The sequence below is a fragment of the Panthera leo genome, chromosome A1 (genome assembly GCF_018350215.1).
Source record: "Panthera leo isolate Ple1 chromosome A1, P.leo_Ple1_pat1.1, whole genome shotgun sequence".
NCBI classification, from domain to species: domain Eukaryota; kingdom Metazoa; phylum Chordata; class Mammalia; order Carnivora; family Felidae; genus Panthera; species Panthera leo.
The window spans coordinates 210,034,709-210,061,453 of NC_056679.1; the positions used below are offsets into that span (position 1 = coordinate 210,034,709).

General features: G+C 41.7%; 1 protein-coding gene across 1 annotated transcript in view; it reads right to left on the reverse strand.

The window, feature by feature from the left end:
* Window positions 1-644: 644 nt before the first annotated feature.
* Window positions 645-26,745, reverse strand: part of SKP2 (S-phase kinase associated protein 2) — a 32,884-nt gene continuing 6,783 nt past the window's right edge. Inside the window, exons 3-10 of the mRNA XM_042951981.1 lie at window positions 21,208-21,319; window positions 18,624-18,767; window positions 17,173-17,307; window positions 15,480-15,578; window positions 13,935-14,065; window positions 7,441-7,492; window positions 7,164-7,271; window positions 645-2,605 (exon numbers count right to left, since the gene is read on the reverse strand). Of these exons, the coding sequence (XP_042807915.1) occupies window positions 2,392-2,605; window positions 7,164-7,271; window positions 7,441-7,492; window positions 13,935-14,065; window positions 15,480-15,578; window positions 17,173-17,307; window positions 18,624-18,767; window positions 21,208-21,319 (995 nt within the window). The 3' untranslated portion in view covers window positions 645-2,391. The remainder of the gene's footprint in view (window positions 2,606-7,163; window positions 7,272-7,440; window positions 7,493-13,934; window positions 14,066-15,479; window positions 15,579-17,172; window positions 17,308-18,623; window positions 18,768-21,207; window positions 21,320-26,745) is intronic.

Below are 26,745 nucleotides of genomic sequence, written 5' to 3' on the forward strand. Positions count from 1 at the left end.
TGCAAAGATAGATAAAATGGGATAGGCCATAACTTAATGACAAAAAAAAATAATGAGGTTATGATATTGTCTACTTTTTGCATGTATTTGACATTTTTCGTCATTAAAAAAAGGAAGCATAGTAGTGATAATAACAGAACATAATGAAAAGCAGCCAGAAAAGCTGGGTAATGTTCAGTAAGAATCACACTACTATTTGAATGGACGGGTTCAAAAGAAACTGAATTCCCAAGATCTGTAGGTACAGACTGAACTATTCAAAGTTTCCTAATGAAAGTAAAATATGCAGTATAAGCTGACCCAGTCTCTATTTAAAGAGTGCTACTAGCTGCCTTTCACTGATAGTACCTATCACATTCATCACCTGAACTGCAAATGTTTTAGAAATGTTACTATTTTAGAAGCACTGTAAAGAAAAAGCCTGTATTTAGCACCTTCTCCGAAAGCCTTATAAACTATCATTTTAATTTGATAATAAGCAGATGAAGTGGATGGAACAAAGAGGATCATTTTAGGGCTCATTTTGTAGGGCCTTAACTAGAGGGCCAGGATCAAGGGCACACCACACCAAATGCTTTCTAATTTTAACCACCGGACTTAAGAAAAAAAAAAAAAAAGAGAGAGAAAGAAAAAAGGAATACAAGTTAGCTGAAGTACTCATTTTTATAAAAATGTGTTTTATTTTAAAACAAGTCTATAAAAGTAGAAATCGCATACAAAAATACAGATTACTCTGACATGTTAGCAAAATAGCTTATGGCTGGACTTGAGTTTGGAAGTACTGTGTGTCTGAGGGCATCTGGAAATCACAGCCCATCTGGATCCTATCATCAGCCCTTGTCACTAATCTGTAAACAATAATTTCATGTAGTAAATTTAGCACTTTTTTAACCAGTACAAAATCAAAACATAATCATTTCTTGTATAACACCACTGTAAAATGTTCGTCCTTAGGTCTGAGCAGATAAGGGCACTTCGCATCGTTGTTTCTAACATTTGAAAAACCTGATTTGAAAACAACGTTAATAGAAATGATGGGTTTTGGCTTTTTTTGTTCCATTTTGAACATCAGGGAAGGTCATCAGTGTAAATAGGAAGTTAGTGTTTTGTGTCGTTTTTTTTTTGTTTTGTTTTTTTTTAAGTAGAACTTAATCATTTTTCTTCTAGACACCATTAAAAAAAAAAAAAAATCACTGTTCCTATCAAAAGGTTCCACACCTGAGTTTTAACTTTTACATAGGTTCAAGCTGTCTTACTGCTTTGAAACTGCATGGAACATATACCTACTTCTGGTGTGTCTTTCTGAGTGAACGAGCATGCAGTTCCTCTCACAGGACTCTAGGTCCAGTAACTTTATAAAACAATGGCTTTCAAACAATTATTGTGGGAGACAATTTTTTTTTAAAGGCAATTTAAAATACTTGATTCCAGAGTAATATAAAAATAACTTTAAGAGCCTTGGCAATAAAGGAAAATGGCAGGCAACTTCAGTTTGGCATTCTGTCCAAAATTTTGAGAACAAAGACTGGTTACCACCACATTTCTAAAACAAAGTGAGCCATTTTAAAAGCTAAAGAACCCACTTAACATGATTTGATCGCAAAGTTAGAAGACCACAGTTCTGTTTCCTCAGCTAATACAGAATTCTGGGAACAAAGTCCATTAAGGAAACTTCAGTAACGTGCATTAGAGGGTACTTCAGATTAACTCGTCATAGAAAGTTGCCTCTTGAGCCTTCAAAGTCCATACCAACAATTCTTTACCTCTGGTTGGTTAGCTGTTTTTTAAAATTTAGGTTTCAAGGTGAATTGCCCAGGGCTATTTGTTTCCATGAACCTAGCTTCAAATCTAAAGGCAAAGTTGAAATGCATATTTTTCTATCTCCAGAAGAGATTACCACAAATGCTACTATCCATCCTATGATTCTTTTGTTCCACTCACAATACAAATAGCTTATTCTTCTACCAATCTATGTCTCATAAAGCAATACTGAAAAGTTAAATAGAAGAAAGTTACCATATAGACTGTGAAAATGATTTGCTGGTGGTGACTCTTATACTTGATTCTAAATAGATTGAATAAGAAGGGCACTTGGAAGAGGTGGCTCAAATCTTGCCGTTTAAGGTCTCTTGAAATTACCGGTTCTCCTAAAATTTCAAAAGGCCTAAAACAGGCTTTTAAAGGCACAGAAGCAGTGACGGAAGCTTTTATAGTTACTTAGAAAAAGCAAAACTTCATAGTTTTCTCTCTCAATGGTTGTCTAATATACTTGCAGAATGAAGGCAAAGGGAAAACCGAGAATAACAATAGCTGAGTGTTCCAGCAAGCGGGCTTCCTGCCTATCTTCCCTGTTCCAAAGAAAAGAGGAGACACCATCCTGCAAAAAATACTTCATAGACAACTGGGCTTTTGCAGTGTCAGCCGGCATTTGATGCCCCATATCTCCTGGTTCTTTTTGTTGCCAGTGGTCGGCCTGGCAATGGTGGTGAAATGGGAAGTATTAATCTGTAGATGAGGAAGGGCTTCTTTTAACAGTTGAAGGGTACCGTCCGGCACGATTCCAAAAACTTGTAGTGTTTTTAGTGTGGGAATTTCTCCAAGTTCACTGGAAAGGAAGAGAAACCTTTCAGAGTAGCAGTATCTATGGTAACAGATCCACTAGGGTTACATGACCCAATTTTTACAATTTGTATCATATTCTATAAAATGCAAACTGAAAACATAATTCGCAATCAAGGATTTGAGAAAACAGCAAAGGTGAATCAAACCAGAAAGCACAGACTGAGGCTCAAGACAACACAGCCTTAGGACACACGCAGCGCATTTTGTTAAATTTCTCACAACCTAAAAACTCTGAGGTTTCTTTAAAACCCAACCATATTTGCGTCCTTTCTCCATTCTTGATTTAAAACGAAAGGCGTTACTGTGTTGTGAGAAGCTAGAAGGTAGTGATGGTAAAGAATCACCACAAGTTACATGTAATTTCAAAATATGGACTTGAACTTTAGTTGAACTAGGCTCTTCCTCTCAAAAGATCAGCAGCAGAAGTTACGGTAACTTCTTAATAAGTCCATTACCTGTGATAAAACCTAACAGTGACTTCACTAAGATCTTTTAGACGGGGTTATATAGTTGGGTGCAGACAGAAAAAAAGAAATAATCAATCACACCTTTTCTACGAGAGGCAAGAGCCGTCTGACTTCTCCACACATTACCATTTTTGCTGTTGTTTTGGTTTGGTTTTGGTCACATATAGGCCAATCCTCTTCTCAGGTATTTCCCATTAAGTGAAATTCAACTCTGTCAACAGTGAAATTCTGGTCCACAAAAAAGGGAGCCTATTTCTCCAAAGTAAATACTTTAGGTAATGATTCTTTCTTCTTAACCCAGATCTATGTGCTTAGAAATTCATCTCTCTGATCTGTATTTGCTCCAGGTTGGGACACACAGTACAAAGTCTTAGGAAAGGGAATATTTAGTTTGGAATATCAACAAAATCCCACTGCAGATCAATGAACACATCAGTGACCTAGAGTTAGAAGCATCCTTTATATTTTCATTTTGCTGGTAACTACTAAAAAACCAAACTTTCCTCACAGTAATTGTCACCTTGCCTCCAATCTTTCTTCCTTCCAGCCTATTCCATACAACAGTGCCCAAGGCATCTTCCTAGAGCCTGGCTCAGATTATGTCACCCCTCCCACTCACCTGCTCCACAGCCTTTGATGCTGCCCTCTTGTTTACGGAACTCAAACTGTTCAGCTGGCCTTAGGACTTTTCCACGTTCAACCTGTTCTCCCAGTCACCCCACTACCCTCTAAATGTATTTATTCTACATTCAACAAAGCATAGTAAACACCATAGACGTTCAATACATGTTAGCTGAATAAAGATGAAGGGCACTTTAGAAAATACGAGTACTATCTAAATAAAATAAATATGCTTGGTGTTCATAAAAGGCCAATAAGATCTGGAGGTTACAACAGACACCAAAGAAAATCAGGAAGAACAAACTGCTGTTCTTGAAGTAAACTAACCTCTGGACCATAGAGACAGAAGTGCAAAGAAAGATCACAATTCATAGATGTTTATACTCGTCACTGCTTAAGATGACAGCAATTCTGCCCCAACCTTAAGTCCCTCTTACGTGAAATCTGAGTATTTGAGAACTTTGTGATGAAAATTCAGGTGCTGCGATATCCAAATTAGACAAACTGTAAGTCATTCTACAGTGGACGGTGTCAGAAGCAGAACCTAGAGGTGGGAGCAAGGAAAGGAGGTACAGCGGATGGCAGAAGAGGAAATGTTCTTGCAACAGCGCTGGGAAGGACGCTTGGCGAGGAAGGACATGACAGCAGATTCTCAGAAGACACTCAGGTGTCCCAGCTGAAAAAGGAGGGAGCTGCATTTGATGGGATGGTGGACAATGGACCAACCCAAGTCAAAAAACCAGAAAGTCTTTACACTTTTAACGAGATCACAAAAATAAAAAAACACTGAAAGCCCCTTCGTACATGTATCATCTACAACACAGCAGAACAAATTTCTAAGCATCTTTCTAGATTGAAAAGCAACTGAAGGCTGGTGAATAGGAATAAATCTCTGAAGAGCAATGACTTCTAATTTAGGAAGTATAAATGGACACTGGTAATGTCTTTAGTATCTTTGCTGAATCTCAGTGAACAGAAGATATTTACAGATCCCCTCACACGTTCATACCTCACCTCCACTACACGATCCTGTTTTCTTTATAAAATTTAGTAAATGCCTAACTAGGAATTCTCCCTACAACAGACTTTTTATTTAGTCTCTCCTAATGCCAGATCAGTTTGCTACCTCCAGCTTGGCTTTCTTACTTGAATGAGAAATACAGAACAATCAGAAGAGAGTTCAGACATATGGGATAAGATCGATAAAGGCATAAGAAAATAGACACAATGTGGACATATCCTGGGGAAGAAAAATCTGATTACCCAAGTATTCTAAAGCACTATCATTACAGATTGAAAGTCATTCAAATTTTATTTTCCCACTTTTGAGATAAGAAATAAAAATTCTTTAGCATAAACGGCATTCTCAAAATTACTACTGAGGATCCTAGAATTCTTACTATGAATTTCAAATACATCAGCTGCCAGAATGGAACTAGAGAGAATAACATTTTATCTTGAAAAACTCCTAAGGATAGGGTACAAGCAAACTAATCTTAATGGGTTCAGAAGGTAAATCAATGTACGTATTATTTACATAATGCCTGAAGGAACATCCTCTTTTACCTTAAAGTTCAAGCACAGCATCTTTTCTCTCTGTGTTACTCTTTTGGTGGTCTGATTTGTAAATTAAACTCCTGATGCCCCTATTTCTCTCATTTCAAGGTAAGATTTAGACAAGTCACAAGAAGGCAGTGAAGGTTCAAACCTAAGTCTGTTGTGACCTGAGGTCTGTACACTTAAGCATCAAGTCATACTGCCTGCAGGTATTACACCATGGAAGTGTTACTATCCTACTGGATAAAAATACTAAACTGTGAGAGCTCACAGCCTTCCCTTAGCCTCTGCTCAAGAAAAAAAAAAAAAAAAAAAAAAAAAAAAAAAAAAACATCTGGGGATTACCTGCTTAGCTTCTTTTTCTGGAGAGAAAGAACGAAAGTGAGACATCTGGATAGATTCTCTTGAGAAAAGCAACCAAAACACACTGATCCCCAGGGGGCTGCACAGGCAATGAGGCTGAAGCCCAGAGGGCAAGGACAGGAAAGACGGAAGACAGAAATGCCTTTCTAGGTAGATGCTAGAGGCTCCTAGGAGTTTGGGATACTAGAAAGGGCAGGAGATTTCAGTAACAGTTCCATGGATATGAATTTACACCCTACCTCTCAGAGCCACGGATGTAAATCCTAGCATCCCTGTTAGGCAGTGCTTTTTCAAATGAGATACCAGCAGAGACCCTGAGCCCCAAGATTAATTAAAGCGATTAATTAAAAATAGAATTACTGGACTCTCTAATTCTACTAGTTAACCTGAAGTTACCTTCAGATACCTGAAGTGTCTGATTTATTAATTCTTAAAACCAACTTAGAAGATTCAAACCAATCATTCAAAGACCACATAAATTCTTTGTTCAAATTCACCACCTTTCTTTGGTAGACGCCAGAGGCTAAATTACCTTCATCTGGATAGTGAGCTACATACAGGAGCTCAGCAGCCTCTTTCAGGGCATACTGCTGGAATAAGAAAGAAGGGCACCTGACCAAATTCAAGATACTGACTTCTTGTGGTTTTCAATGAAATTGCTATGCATTTACATTCTACATGAGGAAGGATCTTCCAGCCCTTTGGGGATAAAAGAAAGGAAACTTTTTAAAAACAAACAAATAAATAATATTATTCCTGGGATGACTTGAGCATAGCACTTTCCAAAAGAAAGACAGATCAGACTTCTTTTTCCTTTGTGCAAATTTTTGTGGAAGTTGCTGAGCAGGTACAAAATTAACCCTCCTAAGAGCTACCAGATTAGATATAGACTATTTTCATCCGTCCAGAAAACCTAGGACATAGACCCGGCTCAGTCATTAACTTACTTTACAGCTTTGGGTTAAAACATTTTTCTCTTCTGGACTTCAATCTCCCCCTATTCCAAGACAGCATTAGACTCTTCTGATATTTACCATTTACATTCTGCCATTCTTCCCATTCCCTGACTACCATCCAGAACAGCCATCACTAGAAGATTACACAATTTTCCTCCAAGCCCAGAGGGAGGCTTTCACAGTCAACTGGGGTTGATTTGAAAAATATGGGGTGGGGGGGGGAAGCCTCCACTGATCTGCCTCCCAGTTATTACTGTGAGCTCCCCAGAGGTAAAAACTGTCTTCTCCTTTTGTAAATCTTCCAGATACTAGCACAGTATTGTAATATCTAAACCTGCTTCTAGGTAAATAATAAATGTTTAGTAAACTATCCCAATCAACTCAACTTTTCTAGATATTTTAAACAAAAAATTTTGCCTTGGGTTTTCTATTTTGCTGGTCTTCCCTAACCTATTTGTGGCCCACTAATATTGATGCTCAAGTTTTAAACATCTGCTACTTATAACAACAGATATTAATCCCAAGTGGCATCTCCTTTGCTCCCTGTCTTCTAGTTTTAGACAATGAAAATACTTACAGTAAAGTTTCAGGTATGATATCATAGCATCGACTGAGTGATAGATGTTGGAGGTAGTTGAGCTGGTAAAATTCTGGAAAGCAGTCATTCTTCAGCATGACACTATCACTGTAACAGAGCAGAAGAAAAAATTCCCAACCTATCCATCAATTCAGATGGAGAAGACAGAACTAGCTGACCGTTTGGTTCCTTCAACATGTTAAGATGCTTTCCTCCTTCAATGATCAGTCATGACTTTTCAATTTTTGTTTGAAAAGAAATAAACAAAAAAAAATACCTTAAGTCTAGGTGGACAAGATTGGGGCATCTTCCAACTAAGGTAGAGACATCTAGGGGAAAAAATGATGGGCACGATTAAATGAGGAACACCACAAGGGTATCTGCTATTAACACTATCTTTAACATTGTGCTAATAAAACTTTGGGACAATGCAATTAGTCACTCTATTAGACACAAAACACAAAGTCATCATCTTGGCATGTAAGATTTTTGAACCCAGAAAATCCAAGAGAATCAACTGAAAATAGTAGGAGAACTATGTAACACAACTATGTATGTGCAAAAACTGGCTGGGGAAGAAAAGAAAACAAACAAAAATCCCATTCATAATAGCAAAAAGCAAAAACAAACACCACCATATATAAACAAACAACATATTATAAAGGTAGCACTTAAAATCAATAGGGGAAATTATGGATTATTTTTAAAAAATGATATTGATACCACAGGCAGAAAAAGACATTTCTCCAACTCAAATAATACTCCCAAATAAATTCCATACATATTAACAAGTCCTAAATGCAAAAATATGAGTATTTTCTTTCACTGGATCTTGGGATAGGTAAGGCTTTACTAAACACAAAGGAACACACAAAAGAAACACTGACAATTTGCTACATAAAAATTTTAACTCTACCATGTTAAAGCAACACAAAACACAAACAGAATTAAAGAAGTGTCAGAAAACTGCAAATGTTTTCAACATACATGCAATAGACAGTTAATGGTCTTATATAAAGAGAAGAGAAAGCTAAATATAGAAAATGGGTAAAGAATATGAAGAGATACTTGGCAAAACAGGTATAAATGGAACAAGAAAAGCAAAATAAAATTGAAATACTGCTTTTTAGCCATCAAATGAAAAAAAAAATCTATCATAATACCCAGAATTGATGAAATATAATTAAGCAGATCTCACATACACTGCAAGTGGATATTTAATTTCCTGCAGCCATTCAGGGGAGCAAATGGATTTTTTTTAGGATAAGCAGATTCTTTGTGTGTGTGTGTGTGTGTGTGTGTGTTCTGAGCATTATACACTTGGCACTTTGGCTCAGTAATTCCAATTTTAGAAAAACAATTAGGTGTGCACGAAGACATTCATTTTAGCATAGCTATACTAACCCTTCCCCCAATTATTTTAATCCATTAACCTCCCTCCATTCTGTGGAACACAATGCCAATGACGGTTATTCAAAAGCTCTTATTTATTTATTTTTTTAATGTTTATTTATTTTTGAGAGAAAGAGGGAGAGAGAGAGCAGGGGAGGGGCAGAGAGAGGACGAGACAGAGGATCTGAAGCAGGCTCTGTGCTGAAAGCAAAGAGCCAGATGCGGAGCTCAAACTCATGAACCGTGAGATCATGACCTGAGCCGAAGTTGGGCACTTAACCGACTGAGCCCCCCAGGTGCCCCTTCAAAAGCTTTTAAATAACACTTAATGACATGAAAAAATACTAAAGATATACTGTATAGTGAAAACAAAACCAGTGGGTGTAGCAGGGGAAGGACAGAAGGAAATATACACAAGGATGGCGGAATCACAGGTACCTTTGCAGAATTTGGAAGAAAGTCACATGTGCTACTTTGCAATCAGAAAATGAATCAGTAGATGTTATTTATTTTTAAAACCAGCTTCATTTCCTGTGGGAAGGAAAACATGGGGCTGCCGTCAGCCCCAGTCCCTCCCCTGCAACCTAAACCTAGACTTGCATTTAATTTTTTTTTTTTTAACGTTTATTTATTTTTGAGACAGAGAGAGACAGAGCATGAACGGGGGAGGGGCAGAGAGAGAGGGAGACACAGAATCGGAAGTAGGCTCCAGGCTCTGAGCCATCAGCCCAGAGCCCGACGTGGGGCTTGAACTCACGGACCGCAAGATTGTGACCCGAGCTGAAGTCGGACGCTTAACTGACTGAGCCACCCAGGTGCCCCTAGACTTGCATTTTAAACCGTCTCCTCAACACACCCACTGTGACAGGTGACATGCCTAAAAGCAAAACTTCATTTCTTCTCTAAATCTGCCCCTTCCCTAAGTCTTTTCCATCTCGGAGAAGGTGCTCAAGCCACCCATCCAGCTGCTTAGGCCGGAACCCCAAAGTCACACTCAACTGTTTTCTCACATCCCACATCCAGTCTGTTACCAAAGCCTGTTCTGTTGGCTTTTTACCATCTGATCATTTCTTACCACCTCCAAAGTCACCACCCGAGGCTCTTACAGCCTTTTCTCAACATGGCACTGGAAGAAGACTTTTAAAGGTGAGTGAGATCATATCACATCATTCCCTGCTCAAAATGCTACAACGGCTTCCCATCTCACTCAGGAAAATTCCGAACAAAGCTTCTGCCTCGGCTTAGAGAACCCTGGGCTACCTTACCTCCTATCACTGTCCTCCTTCCTCCCTCTCACACACTGCCTCCCATATAGGGCCTTTGCACTTGCTGGTCCTCAGTTCTAGAATGTTCTTTCCTCACTTATCTATACAGCTCATGCCTTTCACTCAGGCCTTTGTTCAAGCATCACTTCCTCCGAGAGGTCCTCTTTGGCCATTCCATTTGAAAATAAACCCCTTTGGCCTGTGCTCTGCCTGGTCACTCTGCTCCATTCTTTCTCCCTCCATCTCATCTCCTTTCATCACATTTAGTCATCTGTTGGTTGCCTGCCTCCCCCACCAGAACATAAGCTGTACAGGGGTGACTTCATCAGTTTGGTTCAAGGCCACAGCTCCCAAGTCTGGAACAGGGCTTTGTGCATCGTAGGTGCTCAATAAACATTTGTTTAATGAGTGACTAAAAAACGAAGAAGCGCACAGTACAATTTTGAGTGACCCACCACCTAGCCAGCCAACCAGCCATCAACAAAACTCAAAATCAGATACCATGTTATTTTGATGCCACCCAGGAAAGAACAAAACCTGGGGGGGGGGGGGTAAAACTGGTTGGTCTCCAGCCCTCACTTAAGCCCTGGCCATCCCTCAGCAGAAAGGGTTAGTAAATAGTAAATAGTAGTCACTGCTTACGAGTATAGATTCCCTCTACACACGATCCCCTTCATTTCACCACTAACCGGAGCTCTGCCTGAGCCAGAAGGCATCTTACAAATCCCCAAATCTAACCCATCATTTTAGGGGAGAGCGATTTCATCTAGAGAAGTCAAGGGCACATCCAAGACCAAGAGCTGAGTCCTCCAAGACCTCGGTCAGCCCCCACTGCCCCATGGGGAGGTCGGTGGGGGTGTAACAGCCAACAATTATTGTACTCTCACTAGCGTTAACATGCTATGTGAGATTAAACCATTTATTCTTAACTGCAACTCTAAGAGACAGGCTTCACTACCACTCCCTCCATTTTACTCATGAGGAAACTGAGGAACAGGAAAGTTTAGCAACTTGCTCACGACCACAAAGTAAATGGCAGAGCAGGAAGTTGAACCTGGGTGGACTGGCACCAGTCTGGGAGCTAAAATGACATTTATATTATCTTCTAAATAGTGAAGCAGTGTGTGCCATTGTTAAAGATATTTAAAAAAATCTGATTCCCACTATATAATTAAGAAAACACATACTTCAACTTAAACTCTAGTTCTTTGTCCTTGCCCTGAATGTATCTAGCAAGCACGATTTTATTACCCATTATTCTTGCCAAACCTTGGTAAACAGGCTCTCTATTCTTTTCTGGAGGAAAAAGAGAAGTGTTTTAAGCCAAGCTTGGGACAAATTAACAGCAGCTTGCCTATAGCAGAGTTCCTCAACCTTGCAGCTAGCACATCGTTCATTCAGAAAGACTCTCAATAAAGAAACAGCAAATTCAGATATGAGGCACTGCCTTTTCTTGCCTTAGGGATGAGCAGAGAACTAGTGGTGAGATTCAATGTGAAGAGGCTGCTCACTGGTGGGAGTTTAAAATCCTTGGGAGGCAATTTGGCAAGAACTACCCAGAGCTTAAGAACAGAGCCCAATCCTTGACTCAGCAATTTCACTTTTAAGATCCCGCCCTTAGAAATGCACTCAAAGGTCTGTTTATGTTCATGACAAGGTTGTTTATAAAAGGAAAAAACTGGAAAGACTCTAAAAGTCCATTACAAGGAGATCAAGTGAAGGAATTATTATTCAATCAATATAAATCATTCTTTATCTATTTGATGGAATATCACACAGCCACTGACAATGATGTGGGAGAGCTACTAAAAATGGGATTATCTGGAGGGAATAAAAGGGTTTTCTAAAGTATTTCATGCACTGTGTCCCACTTTAAAAAACACTTTTAGGGGCGCCTGGGTGGCTTGGTCAGTTAAGCGTCCGACTTCGGCTCAGGTCATGATCTCACGGTCTGTGAGTTCGAGCCCCGCGTCGGGCTCTGTGCTGACAGCTCAGAGCCTGGAGCCTGTTTCGGATTCTGTGTCTCCCTCTCTCTCTGACCCTCCCCCGTTCATGCTCTGTCTCTCTCTGTCTCAAAAATGAATAAAAACGTAAAAAAAAAAAAAAAATTAAAAATAAATAAATAAATAAAAAACACTTTTATGCAGGAAAAAAAGCAGCAAGATGTTAGTGAGATTACTGATGATTTGTTTTTCTTGCTGTTTTTCCATATTTTCTGTATTTTTGAGAATGTATAATACTGCAATCAGATTTAAAACAGTATTTAAAGGAGAAAAATGTAAAACACAAGTATCATGTGTATAGGAGAGTGGTAAGAAAAACACTCTGCTGCTTTTACAGATGCCTAAAAAAAATAATCCCCTTGGGAATGCAAGCTGGTGTAGCCACTCTGGAAAACAGTATGGAGGTTCCTCAAAAAACTAAAAATAGAACTACCCTACAACCCAGCAATTGCACTACCAGGCATTTATGCACGGGACACAGGTGTGCTGTTTCAAAGGGACACATACATCCCCAAGTTTATAGCAGCACTAGCAACAATAGCCAAAGTATGGAAAGAGCCCAAATGGCCATTGATGGATGAATGGATAAAGAAGATGTGGTATATATACAATGGAGGATTACTCGGCAATCAAAAAAGAATGAAATCTTGCCATTTGCAACTACGTGGTTGGAACTGAAGGAATATTATGCTAAGTGAAATTAGTCAGTCAGAGAAAGACAAAAGTCATATGACTTCACTCATATGAGGACTTTAAGAGACAAAACAGATGAACATAAGGGAAGGGAAACAAAAATCATGTAAAAACAGGGAGGAGGATAAAACAGAAGAGACTCATAAATATGGAGAACAAACTGAGGGTTACAGGAGGGCTTGTGGGACGGTGGATGGGCTAAATGGGTAAGGGGCACTAAGGAATCTACTCCTGAAATCATTGTTGCACTATATGCTAACTAATTTGGATATAAATTTAAAAAAATAAAAAATCAAATTAAAAAAAAAAAGAAAAGAAAATAATCCCTTGTCTGAAGATGCGGGCGTCTGGACTTGGGCACAGGCAAAGGACTCAACTCCGTGGCCGCTCCCAAGAATCTAGCTCCTCTTCTGTACTGCCTGATACATCTTACTTGGCCGAAGACACATTTGTTCTGGAGAAGCATGTCTCAAATACTAATATTCTAAGAAGATACATTCTCCAAATGTCTGATCCAAATCTTTTAAAGTATAATAAACTCTATAATAAATAAAACAGTTATGAGCTAACATCAAGTCATAAAGATACGGCTGAGGTGCGGTGGCAGCTTCACAAGGCTTTGTGTGGTCCGCAGCCTGAGAGCTCAAGGGGAAGCCATTAAAAAAAAACAAAAAACCTGTGCCATTTGCAAACACTTATCTCTGCAAATCGAGGTTTTGCCAATATTAGAAGATTAAAGCACAACTGAATGTCGAGGCTTATAAAGGCTATTGGCTATTCACACATTACCCCTGACTTCAAATGCCCGTATTAAACTAAACAACATCATGATCCTCTTAGACTGAATTAAGAAGAGTTGTAATATGATCTTATAAACAGGGCTGAGAACAGGGTTTTTCAAACCTTGGCACTTCTGACATTTGGGTCAGATTACCTTTTTGTGTTCTGCTGTCCTGTGCATTGCTTTCTTGCATTCCGGGCTTCTGCCCACTGGATGCCAGTAGCACCCCTGCAGCTGTGACAATCACAAATGTCTCCAGACGTCCCCGAATGTCCCCTTGGCAGGAAAACTCTCCCTGGTTGAGCACCACTGCTTACTGATCAAACACTGCATTCATCTATTCTATGTTGGGGGTCTTACCTAATAATTCAGCTGACTAAAAGAAGTTCTGCTTAAATTGGTTGAAAGTACAAAGGCTTTCACTTCCAGATTCTGGATTCGAATCCTGATGCTACCCCACCAGCTGTCCATCACCTAACCCTTCCAATCAGCTGCTACCTCCTCTGGACAATGGGAACAAGACTATGCATACTGGACTGAGACAATGGAGGCAGGACAGCACTTAGAAGCTCTGCAGTAAATGAAACCTTCTGCCGGTGTGGTCGCTGTTAAGGGTCCAGTGTCCAGTGGGTCTTACCTGACCTCTGGAGATTCTTTCGGTAGCCACTGAGGTTCAGCTGGGTGACGGTCTCTGACACATGCGCGACAGCCACTTGCACGTGCTTTTCAGTGAAGTCGTAACACCAGGAGAGGTTCAGCTCATCCAATCTGCACACCAGAGGGGAAATAAGGAAAGCGTGAAAGCACAACACAGGAATGAGTTCTGTAGGTAGCACTGTCTCAAGCTGCAAAGAGAACACAAAGCCATGGATAGAGTCCTTGCCATTTCACGCACAGAACCTCTGCTTCTCTAAGCAGCTACCTCCCTCTGCTCACCTGAAACTGCCTTCTCCCCTCCTGACACACTCCCCTGCCCTGGTTTGCCTCAGAAAGTTGCCTTAGTGAGTGATGCCCCCTTCTGGAAATGGAAGGAACACTCTCCTCTAGATGGCTCAAACCTCATTACAGGACTAGATGGAGAAACTCTAGGCTGTTTTCTTTTTCAACCAACCATGTTGTTAGCAAACAACCAGAGACTGAACAATCACTCGAGACACTAAAAAAATATGTATCGGTGGATTATACCAGGGATTCCCAATAAAGAAATGCTGACATTGCAAAAAGCCACTTCATCTTACCTGGCCTCTGCTAACTGAGCAAATGAAGGATTCAAAGACAATATCCAACCATTAAACCACAAAACCTATTCCTGAATAGGGTTGCTGCTGAATAAATGTAGGGTTACACATTTTACTTCACTGAGAACATTTTTATCCAAAGGTAATCTACTTTCAACAGATTAAAGAGATATACGGGCGTGCCTGGGTGGTCGGTTCATTAGTTAAGTGTCCGACTTCAGCTCAGGTCCTGATCCCACAGTTGGTGAGTTCGAGCCCCATGTCAGGCTCTGTGCTGACAGCTCAGAGCCTAGAGCCTGCTTCAGATTCTGTGTCTCCCTCTCTCTTTGCCCCTCCCCTGCTTGTGCTCTCTCTCTCTCAAAATAATAAATAAACATTAAAAAAATTAAAGAGACACACATACAATGCTACAGTAGAAAGATTAAGAATTATTAAAAAGGACACACAAATGCACACACACAACACAGTATTGTGTATTCTGTGAGCCATGTCCCCCTCCCATTTAGTAGTATCTGTAACTGTAGCCTTTATTTATATACTAACATTATTATATGACACAAAAATTATTTTTCATGGAGCCACCCAAATTTATGATATTTGCATAAGTTAGGTCTACAGATATTATAGGGAAAAGGCCTGACTGCATAGTCACATATAAACAGATTAATCTCAACCGGACTGTTGATAAACACAGTACTAAATTTCCCTTATTTTAATAGTAAAAAAAGAAGGGGGATCACTATACAAGTATCCCCAGCAAACCCAAGTGATCTGCCTCCTCAGCTTGAACAGAAAGTTCAGAGGGTAAAGGATGGATGCTGTGTTACCATCAGGAGCACAGAGTCAGGAAGAGCTCAAGAAATATATTCGATTCTACTCTCATGGGAGGGATAGTTGTATATTTGCCAAAACAGTTCTATAATCAAATCTCACATCATTCTTACCTGGAACAGCTGCTCAGCAAAGTCTTCAGGGCAGATTCGGAGAATCCAGAACACCCAGAAAGATTTAGTCGCAATAAATTTGAGTTCTGTGCTAGGTTACTGGAAAAGGAGGAAAATGTCAGAATACCAATACACACTATTACTCAATTAGTAAGCATTCTGAGGAAAACAGGCTAGAGAAGTTAAGTACTCAAACACACAGGGCTTTGAGCCAGAAGTGAGTTTCAACTCCTGTCTCACTCTGTATGACACCAAGCAGGATGCTTTGCCTCAGTTAATTCATCTGTGAAATGGCAGTACCAGTACCTTCTTGGTAGGGTTGTTAAGATTAAATTATATAATGTGATAAAGGGCTCAGTACATGCCTGGCACAAAGGAAGCACACAAGAAATACTAATCAATGTAGTTTTATTTATTTTTTATTATTTTTTTAAGTAGGTTTCACGCCCAGTGTGGAGCCCAATGCGGGGCTTGAACTCATGACCATGAGATCAAAACCTGTGCTGAGATCAAGAGTGGAACGCTTAACTGGCTGAGCCACCCAGGAGCCCCAATGTAGTTTTTAAATTAAAAAAAGAAAAGAATGATGGAATAAACATTATTTCTTTTTCATCCATAATTAGCACTAACTTGTAGGCACACTTTTACTTGTCAAGTCTCCAGGTTCTTTCAATTAAACTTCTCTCAAATTTGCCCTCTCTTCTGCATTCTCAAATGCCTTGTGTTAGTGGAATTCAGTGATTAAGAGCTAGAGTTCTGGAATCACAATCTATAACCAAGTTCAAATCTTGGTTCTGCCACTTAACTACCTGTGAGACCTTGGACAAGTTATTCAACCTCTCTGTGCCTCAGTTTTCATATCTGAACAAGAGCTTACATCATAGGTTGCTGTGAGAATTTATGAGATGACCTTTGAAAGTGCCCAATAAATGTTGGTAGTTAATTTTATGTATTTTTTACATCAGGTTTCATCATTTCTTACCTGAGTGAACACAAAACCGTCTTAAGTAGTCTAGTTTTTTCCTTGTCTGATTAACCTGCCAAGGTGCCTAACAAGTTATTTTCCTAAATTTCAACTCTGACATGTTCCTTCCATTCTCAGATCCACTCTCTTTACGACGCTTCCCTCTTCAGTGCCTATCATGGAGTCCAGACTTCTTATAGCATGGCAGGGGCCCATTATGATCGGGTCCTCACCTCCTGTCACCTCCTCACTGTGCCCTACACTCCAGCAGTTCCCAACTACTTCAGAGTTTAGAACTGCACAGGCGGCTTTACCTAGACTGCTTCTTTACCTTGTCACATGGGAATCTCCAACCTGAATATCTGCAATACTCAGCTTAAGAGTCACTTCCTCTGAGGAGGCTGCCCTCCCTAAATTTAACTAGGTCTCTCTGTGGGATGCATGCATGTAACAAACACACTGCACTGTAATTATCTGTCTCTCCCATGAATGGGGCAGGGAGTGGGCCTCTATTCATCCTTGCTTGTCTAGAACCTCACATAAGGCCTGGCATATAGTTAGCATGCCAACTTGCATTGCCTGGATGAGTCCCGCACAGTACTGCAGAAGCACAGATACTTTCTGAGTCCATCTGGAGATGGACAGAAGGGCACCCCACATATATTCCGGAAACAAAATTAACATACAGAAAACAACTGCCTGCGGGACATGTTTCTGACGGCCACTCACTTGACAATGGGATCTGACAGCTGGAGGCCTTCCAGGCTTAGATTCTGCAGCTTGGAGCACCGGGACAGAATGCCGTGGAGGGTAGACACATCGATTACAGAGTTGGACAGATCCATGTGTTGCACACGGAAAGAGCTGAACACAGACGGGAGAAAAGAGAGGCTACGTAAGGTGGCCCACACAAGTACCTCCAGATCAAATCCAACCTCATCCCCTCCCCAAATGAGCAGCCAATCACAAACAGGATCCTTACTACACATTTCAAGTACAGTTTTGGTCTTAAAGTAATTGCTACTAGTAACTCCTTTCCCTCACTCATTTTAAAATTCAGGAGGATTTCTGCCAGGTCAAAATGGTGCTGCCCATTTTGCTTAGGAAATTAGTCAGTGGACATCATGAGAACGAGCTGGAGGTGGCTGACAAGAAGATTCTGCGTATGATGCCTCGAGGCAAAGGTGAGTGAGTGAATTACTGAAACAGAAAAGACAGCAGCAGAGCAAGCTGTAAAGGGCTAATATTGAGAGGCCTGGAGGAAACACAGGTGTGGAAGTTTCTAGGTAATTGGACCCAGTTGTTTGAAAGAGAGGGATGAACTAGAGAAGAGGATTGGAAGGTTCTGGCAATACACCACATACAACTGTGGGTGTATGACAGTGTGTCCAGACAGTGTGTGGATAGAGGAAGGCAGCCAGGGACAGACCCCAGAGTAGCAGAAAAAGAGGCACATGTGAAGAAGACCCAGAAGGAATAGCCATGGGAGAAGGATAAACACCAGTGGAAGAGGGGTGCAGTCATATGACCATGGAGGGAAGGGGAAAGAACTAGAGTTGGGATCCCTGTTTTGTCCTTAACTCTGCCATTTTTAGCTTATCTTTCTGTTCAGTATCTAGTCATCCCACTCAAGCTTGGGATGGCATTAAACCATACTGCAAAACTACGAGGAAAAGAGAAACAGTTTTTCAAAAACATTCCAAAAAGCAAACAAAAAGAGGGCATTTCTTTCAGGTTGCAAATCTGTCCACCATTGGATCAGAAACCCAGAGCTACAAAATCCAGGAAGACTCCTCACACACTGTCTTTATCAGAACTGGCCAGTGTGGCAAGAGCTAGGCCAGTTGAGTACTGTACACGGCCCCTGCCTCAAGCGACTCACGAGGAGCATCTGCTGAGGACCACCCCCTTGAGAAGCAAAATGTGCATCTCTGACCCTCAGGAAGAGCCCGAAAGTAACCCTGACTTAAAGTGGGAATGGGATCACGGTAAGCAGTGCCAAGTTTCAACATAAAGGCCATACAGCAAAGCATGCACTTAACATTCCACTGCATAGCTGACTTGTCACAGGCCAGAAGGCTGGACACAGAAAAAAAGCAAGTTTTCATCTGCTTCTACCTCAAGATTTAGAAATTGTCTTTTCTAGTTTTTTTTTTTTTTTTTTTTTTTTTTTTTTTTACCTGAAATGTTCAACTAATGGTTGATCCACAAATGATCGTGGGCAGCGGAAGGCAACCACCCCTCGAGACAGCAGCCGGCCAATCACATCCGGGTGCAGGTTTTTACCTGTGAGGTCCAAGGTCTGCCACAAGGACTCATCAAACCTGGAAAAGAGGAGGTCCTTAGTTAAGTCAGGGGCACTGGATACCAGAGGCTCTTACCACTGTTACAGAACAAGGGGGAGATGGCCATAAATCACCTTGAAGCAAATTCCAAAGGAAGCTGTGTTTCTGAGTTGATAATATAATTAGCTATGATACTTTTGAGATACTATTGACCATTTCTTGCTCATCTCACAGATTAGCTTCCATCTTCATCTATATATGTATTTCAATATACATTATTGAATAGGTAGGTAGGTTCAAAGTTGCCTAAATGATCCCACCTGCTGTTTTTGATAAGCATAAATGAGTTACCACAATCACCCTAAGTAACATGTAAATATAACTAAAAGGAGGGAGGTCAGCCCTATAGCTGACCTTTGCACATGGGTTTGAACTATGCAGGTTCACTAACATGCAGATTTTAAAAAAAAATTTTTTTTTTTTAACGTTTATTTTTGAGACAGAGAGAGACAGAGCATGAATGGGGGAGGGTCAGAGAGAGGGAGACACAGAATCTGAAACAGGCTCCAGGCTCTGAGCTGTCAGCGCAGATACCGACACGAGGCTCGAACTCACGGACCGCGAGATCATGACCCGAGCCGAAGTCGGCCGCTTAACCGACTGAGCCAGCCAGGTGCCCCACATGCAGATTTTTTATAGCACAGTACTGTAAATGTATTTTTTCTTATGATTTTCTTAACATTTTCTCTCTAGCTTACCTTATTGTAAGAATAAGAGTATACAACGCATATAACATATAAAACCTGTGTTAACTGTTTATGTTATGGGTAAAGCTTCTGGTCAATAGTAGTCTATTCATAGTTAAATTTTTGGGGAGTCAAAAGTTATATGTGGATTTTTGACTGGGCTGGGTGGGGTCGGTGCTCCAAACCCCCATGTTGTTGAAGGGTCAACTGTACTTTATTAAGAAATAGTACTATCAAATATCTACTAGGAAAAAGGAACCCTAAAAAGGAGTTTGGCTGTTTTACAATACCCTTTAAGCTTAAAAACAAAAACAAAAAACGTATATACATGCATGGAAATATATGTAGTTGTATGAACTAATGTGAAAGGAAAAAGGAAAAATATTACTTAGATTTTGGATAGTGTTTCTAAAGCAAAAATGAGGTACTAAAATGTACTGAACAGTAAACCAGGGGGCTGTATAATAGCCACAGTTTAATTCAACTTAACAAAAAAAAGAAAACATGAGATCAAGCACATGAGGGAACATTTTCAATGCCTACTAGAATTTTATTCTTTAATATTACTTGAAATAAGCAGACCACCGGCAGGGCTTTGAAATATCGCTGCATAAAGAAACTGTCAACGTGTTATTTGACTTCTATTAACAAGAAGGCACGACTACAGTACCTGGCACATAACAAGTGCTTAATAAATGCTCGTTATTGCTTTTATGACAACTGATACAAAGATTAACAGACTCTGCATGAAGAGGAGAGCTGGCTGAAAGAAAATCGATATGGGGTCACTTAGGGAGGGATCAGGGAAACTCCGCCACCACTGGCTCCAGCATTCCAGGGGTGCACACCTCCCCGTGGCTCTTCTAAGCAAACAACCCACTCTGTAAATACCCGGGGCGTCTTACTGCCCACACACCCCTGAATGGACAGGAAGGGGCTCTTGCTGGCTCACAATAAGAACTCCAGAGATGTGCAGGGAGAAGAGAGATAGATGGCCTTTAAGCGCAAAGGATGGCTAGTGGCTGGCCAGGGAGGACAGGTGGTGAAGAACGGACAAAAGTTCTAACTGCAAACAAAGCCTTCCCCCACTTCTGGCCTGTTACTGCCTTCCAACTCACCAAGACGTTCCCTGTGCAGCTCACCGTTCACACTTGAAAAGCGGCAATCCCGAACCAACAGAGACACCCGTAACTATTGGTTTCCATGTGCTACATGCTTCCACGAGCCAGGCACTGCACCGCCATCTTTATGCTTCATCCTCATAACTGTCTGGAAGGTACTACGATCTCCATTGTATATATGGGGGGACCGAGGCTCAGAAGTGTCAAGAACGTCACTAAGGTCCCAGAGTACTAGGTAGCAGAGACTGGGTTCGCATTTGGATCTAATACCAGGACCTGTGTTCTCCCCTCTGCGCTCACTGCCTGGCCCATGGGTGTGAGAAACCGTTGGCATCCCCCTTCACTCCTAGAACATCACCTGGTCGAGAGTCGGCATCCAACCAGCAATAATACAGGAAAAAGTTCTCCGAGGTGGGTATGTTTACACCTCCAGGAGACTCTTCCCTTCCGCTGTGAAATGAAGTCACTATTATTAATATATGAAGATACCTAGTTTGCTTTGTGGTACTGTATTTTTCTTGTTTTTCTAGTTTCACTAGATCCAAATGAATAAATAAATAACCCTTCTCTTCTCCTTCCACACATAAACCAAAAGGGGTAAAAAATACTTACGCTAGGTGATACCACCTCTTACAAACACTGGAGACCTTCAAGAGTTCAGGGAGGCACAGACAGGAAAAGATTCCTAAGAGCAGCTCGTCCGGAAGGGAGTCCCATGAAACACCTTTGAGGGAGAAAAACAATGTGTCTTCTAATCACCACTCATTCACCCAATTAAGTCTACTGAGTCTTTTCATGCACTTAAAGGATACACAACATTTAACTTACAGGGTAATCGAATTACTCATCCCACAATTGTTTTTCTGTTCACCCACTGTCTCCGTACCCTGTGGTGAGGCACCACACCTTCTCAGCAAAGGAGAAAAGAGAAAACCAAGAATACTTTTCATATCATTTTTCCCTTCAGCATCTGCTGGCCAACCTTAGTAAGGGCTATATTAAAGGCGGTACAGAGCAAGTCCCCCCCTCCATGGCATACAATAATGTCTAAGACACTGATGCCCTCCATGGCTAAGGAATGCCTGGTTTCTCTCAGAAGTGGATTCGGTGGTGGATTCAGCCATCAAGTATTGACCTTATCTACAAGGCAAATGAAGTTTTTTCCTCTTTCTTTCAGATTTACAGAAAGCACTCAGAAGTCCATTTGCCTACAAGTGCACTATCAGAAGGGTGCTTTCATCTATCTCTCTATTTACTATGGTGCCAGGGAGCATTCTAGGTGTTGGGGAGAGAGCAATAAATAAGATAGACAAAGCATTTTAGCTTCACGGGACTTACATTCTAGTGGGAGGAAACAATCACACATGTAAAAATAAATTACAAGATCTGGAAAAATTGATTAGTGCTATGCAGAAAAGTTAAGCAGAGTAAAAGAGAGGACAGGAAGTACAGGCGCCAGTGTTCAGAATCTCAACAAGCGGTCAAGGAAAGCCTCACTGAGACAGCGATCACTGAGCAAAGGCTTGCACAAAATTAGGGAGCCATGTTTTCTAGGTATAGGGAACAGAATGTTTGTTTTGAGGAACAGAAGAATGAGCAGGGAGGTGACAGAAGATGAGAGATGTTGGGGCCAGGTCATGCAGGACTCTACATCATGAGACCTTCAGCTCTGACTCTGAATGTTGTGAGGAACCACCAGAGAGCGCGGAGCACAGAAAGTTCTGAGAGGATTGCTTGGGCTGTGTTAAAAAACAAACAAACAAACAAACAAACAAACAAACAAACAAAAAACTGGAGGGGCGCCTGGGTGGCTCAGTCAGTAGAAGGGTCCTACTTTGGCTCAGGTCACGATCTCATGGTTTGCGAGTTTGAGCCCTGTGTCAGGCTCTGTGCTTACAGCTCAGAGCCTGGAGCCTGCTTCAGATTCTGTGTCTCCTTCTCTGCCCTCCCCTGCACACACTCTCTCTCAAACAAAAACATTAAAAACAAAACAAAACTGAAGGGGGGGAAAAGGTGGATATTTTAAGATGTTTTGTCTTATAAAAGCAATGTCTAAATAGAACTCTTACATAGGAACATACAGAACATAACCCACAAGATCAGGATAATAGGACAATGGCCAAGAAGGAAACAGGTATGCATGGAAGAAATACTGAGTGTTTAGATCAGTTCAGTAACTCACCTTCCTAGTCAGTCTCCTTGTACCTCCACTCGCTATTGTACACCAAGTCTAGCGCTATCCTCTCCCTTCTGTGATGGTTCACAGGACTGATGTCAGCTTGACTGGGTCAGGGGCAGGCTAAATATTTGGTTCAACACTATCATGGGTGTGTCTGTGAGGGGTTCCTGGAGGAGATGAACGTTGGAGTCTGTCGACTGAGAAACACAGATTCCCTTCTCCAACGTGAGTGAATCTCATTCAATCCAAGTCCTGATGAGAACTGGTTTTCTCCCTGCCTTTGAGCTGGGACATGGATCTCCTGACTTCAGACGTGAACTGGAACCATCTGCTCTCCTGGTCCCTGGGCCCTTGCACTGTGGACCTGGGTACTTCCCAGCTTTCGTAATAGTGTGAGCCAAGTCCTCATAATACATCTCCCTACATCTCTTATTTTTTCCACATCTCTGGAGAACCCTGATTACTAACACACTGTCCCTCTTCCCCGTTATCTAAAAGGTGGATTTCCTGCACAGGTACACTGAACCAGGCTCTGTGGAGAACATGATGGAGAAAAGCACTGAGGGTAATAAACGTGGCACTTGCTGTCTCTGGGTGGTATTCTTGGGCAATCTTTCCAAGTTTGAACATCTCCATGGTCCCCCCCCCCCCCCCCCCAAATATGCAGCCTAAGGTCCAAACTGCTTGGCATGAAATTTATGTCACGGACCCACTCATTTTTCTAGGTTCATTACCTAGAAATACGTTCTAGCCATTTGGACTTACTTGTAATTTGTAGAATGAGTCATTCTGCGCCACATCTCAGAGGCCCTGTACGTGCTGTGCCTGCCCCGATTGCTATTAATTTAAAATCAAGTTGCTATTGGAGCCCCAATGCTTATGGAAGGCTTCCCATGACATCACCAAAAATGGGTCACTTTTTTTTAACCACAATTTTATTATTTACTTACTCATTTGTTTAGCCCCTGACCCTGCTGGGCCATGAGTTCTTGGGAACAAAAAAGTATTTTTTAAAAAAAATAATCTTTGTATTTCCTGGAACTCGCATGGTGTCTGATACATTCGTATGATATATACATGCATATACTTATTGAACATGTCCTATCTGTGGGTGTCTGTTCTACAAATATGAAAAGGGATGGCCAGCTCAGGGTTTGAGACACAAACGGGAAATTTCAATGAAGTATCATAATGGGCTGCAACAGGGATCACAGTGCTGTGCTGTGCAGTGGATGGTGGTAGAGGAGAGATCAGAGAAGCCCTCCTGGAGGAAGTGGGCTCTACTGAAAAATGAGGAAATATGCAGTTGCTCAATGAATGCCTGCCCCTCCCTCCCTGAGGACAAAATGATTCACTGAGGCCCTGAAACCAGAAGTAAAGGGATGAGGGCAGACCATCCATGCTGACCCTGGACCACAATGCAGGGAGGCAGCTGGAGATCACCCTGAGGCTTCTCAGTGTGGCAACAACCCCCCTTCACCACAAGGCTCCTCCAAGCTCAGCATGGACAGAGGACAGGGGTTCTCAAATACGGCTCCTGCTCTGCTTCCCAAATTCAAAAAAGTTGATACATTAGCTTTTCTTAAGTTCTCCCTCCATTAACTCTTCTGAACTCCCTGACCTCTGGTGCCTCTTGAATACGTAGATCAGATTCTAGCATTGGATTTGGCAACAAAGTCACACGCTTCGTTATTTCAAATCCAGGATATTGAGACCACACTAGGGCTTGCACTACGATCTGTCCACTCCTCGTGACACCAGGTGCCTGGCCTCCCCGAGGGTGAGAACTACTGGAAGGGAAGCATGCTGATGGGAATGCATCTCTGTGGCCCAAGTCTGTGAATACTGAGCAAGTTACCTAATCCCTCGGGCTCGGTTTCTACATCTGCAGGAACAGGAATAAAATGATTTATTTTGCAAAGTAGTTCCCTGTGGAGATTAAATAATATAAGGGAAGACATCAAGCAGCAGAGTCAAACTTTCCTTTCTCCTTCTTGCCTCTATCTCTCTCCTCTCTCCATTAAAGCTGCAAATTTGCCTTTTGTGATGACTTTTCACTGCTGCTTGGAATTTCACTTATTTGAAAACACACTGGGTTTTAATAGGGTTTGGATGAGGGCTGGAGCATGTGATTGACCAAGAGGCCCAAACAGCCCTCTATCTAAGTTTGGGACCCCCAGAAGCAGATCCTGAGGACCTGAAGTCAAGTAGTTTATTTTGCTAAGTAATCCCAGGAAGCATTGGAAAGTGAAGAGATATGGAAGGGAAAGAAGCTAATTCGGGGAAATGTTAATAAGCAGGTTATCGCCATTGCCAAGTGGAGTTCAAGTCTGCCGGGGACTCCAGGAGACCCTATAGCACCCTGCCCCAGAGCTGTCTGTCTCAGCCAAGAGCATGGGTGCTGGGGTATTAATCCACCAACAACTCTCAGTCACTGGGTGTGGGCTTCTGGGAGTGGGGCAGAAATGTTAACTCCCACATGCCTGCCCAGAGAAAGGCATCAAGCAGTCATATCTGTATGCAGGAGAAAACCTGGCACATAAAGGAGTGCTGAGCTTCAAGGGGCTATGGATGGGGCACGATGCGTCCTCTAAAGACAGTGGAAAAGGAAATTAGGGAGGCTTGTTGTGAAGTGCAGGGCAGGAGAAATAAATTAATGAATTTGGTGCCTATTTTATTGGGAACATACAAGAAATCAGAAACAATTAGAACAACATGAGCTAGGTAATTAAAATGCGAGGAGGAGGGCCACCTGGGTGGCTCAGTTGGTTGAGCATCCAACTTTTGATTTCGTCTCAAGTCATGATCCCAGGGTTGTGGGATCTAGCCCCGCATTGGGCTCCATGAAGCCTGCTTGGGATTCTCTCTTTCTCTCTCTCTCCCCCCTCCCTCCCTCTGCTCCTCTCCCCCACTCATGATCTCTCTCTCTCTCTCAAATAAAAAATTTTTTTTAAATGCGAGGAGGAAAACTAGTCACTATTGGCAGCAAGGAACAGAGGTTTGCAGAGGACAGCAAAGCTAAGCAGTGAAGCACACTAGTAAGGTTAACACTAGAATTTGGATGTCTTCGTCCATCCAACTCCTACTCATCCTTCAGATCTCGGCTTAAACTTGTTACCCCCTCAGAGGAGCGTTACAGATCACCACCACAGCCCCCAGACCCAGATTTGCACACCCAGCACACCGCACAATACTAAGCCCGTAACTGGCATCCAATAAAGCTTTGCTAGATGCATCATACCTTTTACTCTCCCTTCATGCAAACTGAATATGCCAATCCTGCGTTTGCATTTGCGTTGACTAGTTACCCTTTGCTAATCAAGAAAATACCACACACCCAATGCCTAGGAGAGAGCCTGACAATGAATATTAGAAAGTACTCAAATGATGTTTCACGAAAGAATGACTGACAGCCCAAAGAAGAATGCTGGCTTTATTCTACACACAGGCAAGACTGCTGGCTTCTTAGGACCAGTGAGTTTCCTTATTTGTAAAATGATAAGGTTGGCCTATGGCTCCACTTCAGCAAACATTCCTGGGTGCCTAATTAATGCACAAGTGCTGGGAGCTGGGTGTAAGCTACAGTCCCTGCCCAACAGCCTCACTTGGAGACAAACTAATAAACAAATACATAACTTAACATTTAAACACTGCCATTTACTGAAAGCCCTAAAGTCTCGAGCATTTATTTAAGCACACTGACTCTAAATGCAACAACCCTGTGTATTTAGTAGCATGCCATCTTACAGATAAGGAAACTGGCCTCAGCAGGGTTAAATAACCTCACCAAGGGGCTATTGGCTGTTAGGCAGGAGAGCCAGGAGGCAAAGCTGGGGCTGCTCTGAGTATGCCAAAACCCCACACCCTGAGGTGCAGGTGCAGAGCCCCAAGAGGTGGCTATGTGAAGGCTGGCCAGATAGCAGAGGGCACTGCAGGTGTGGGCCCTGTACCTGCAAAGGAATGGCACGGCG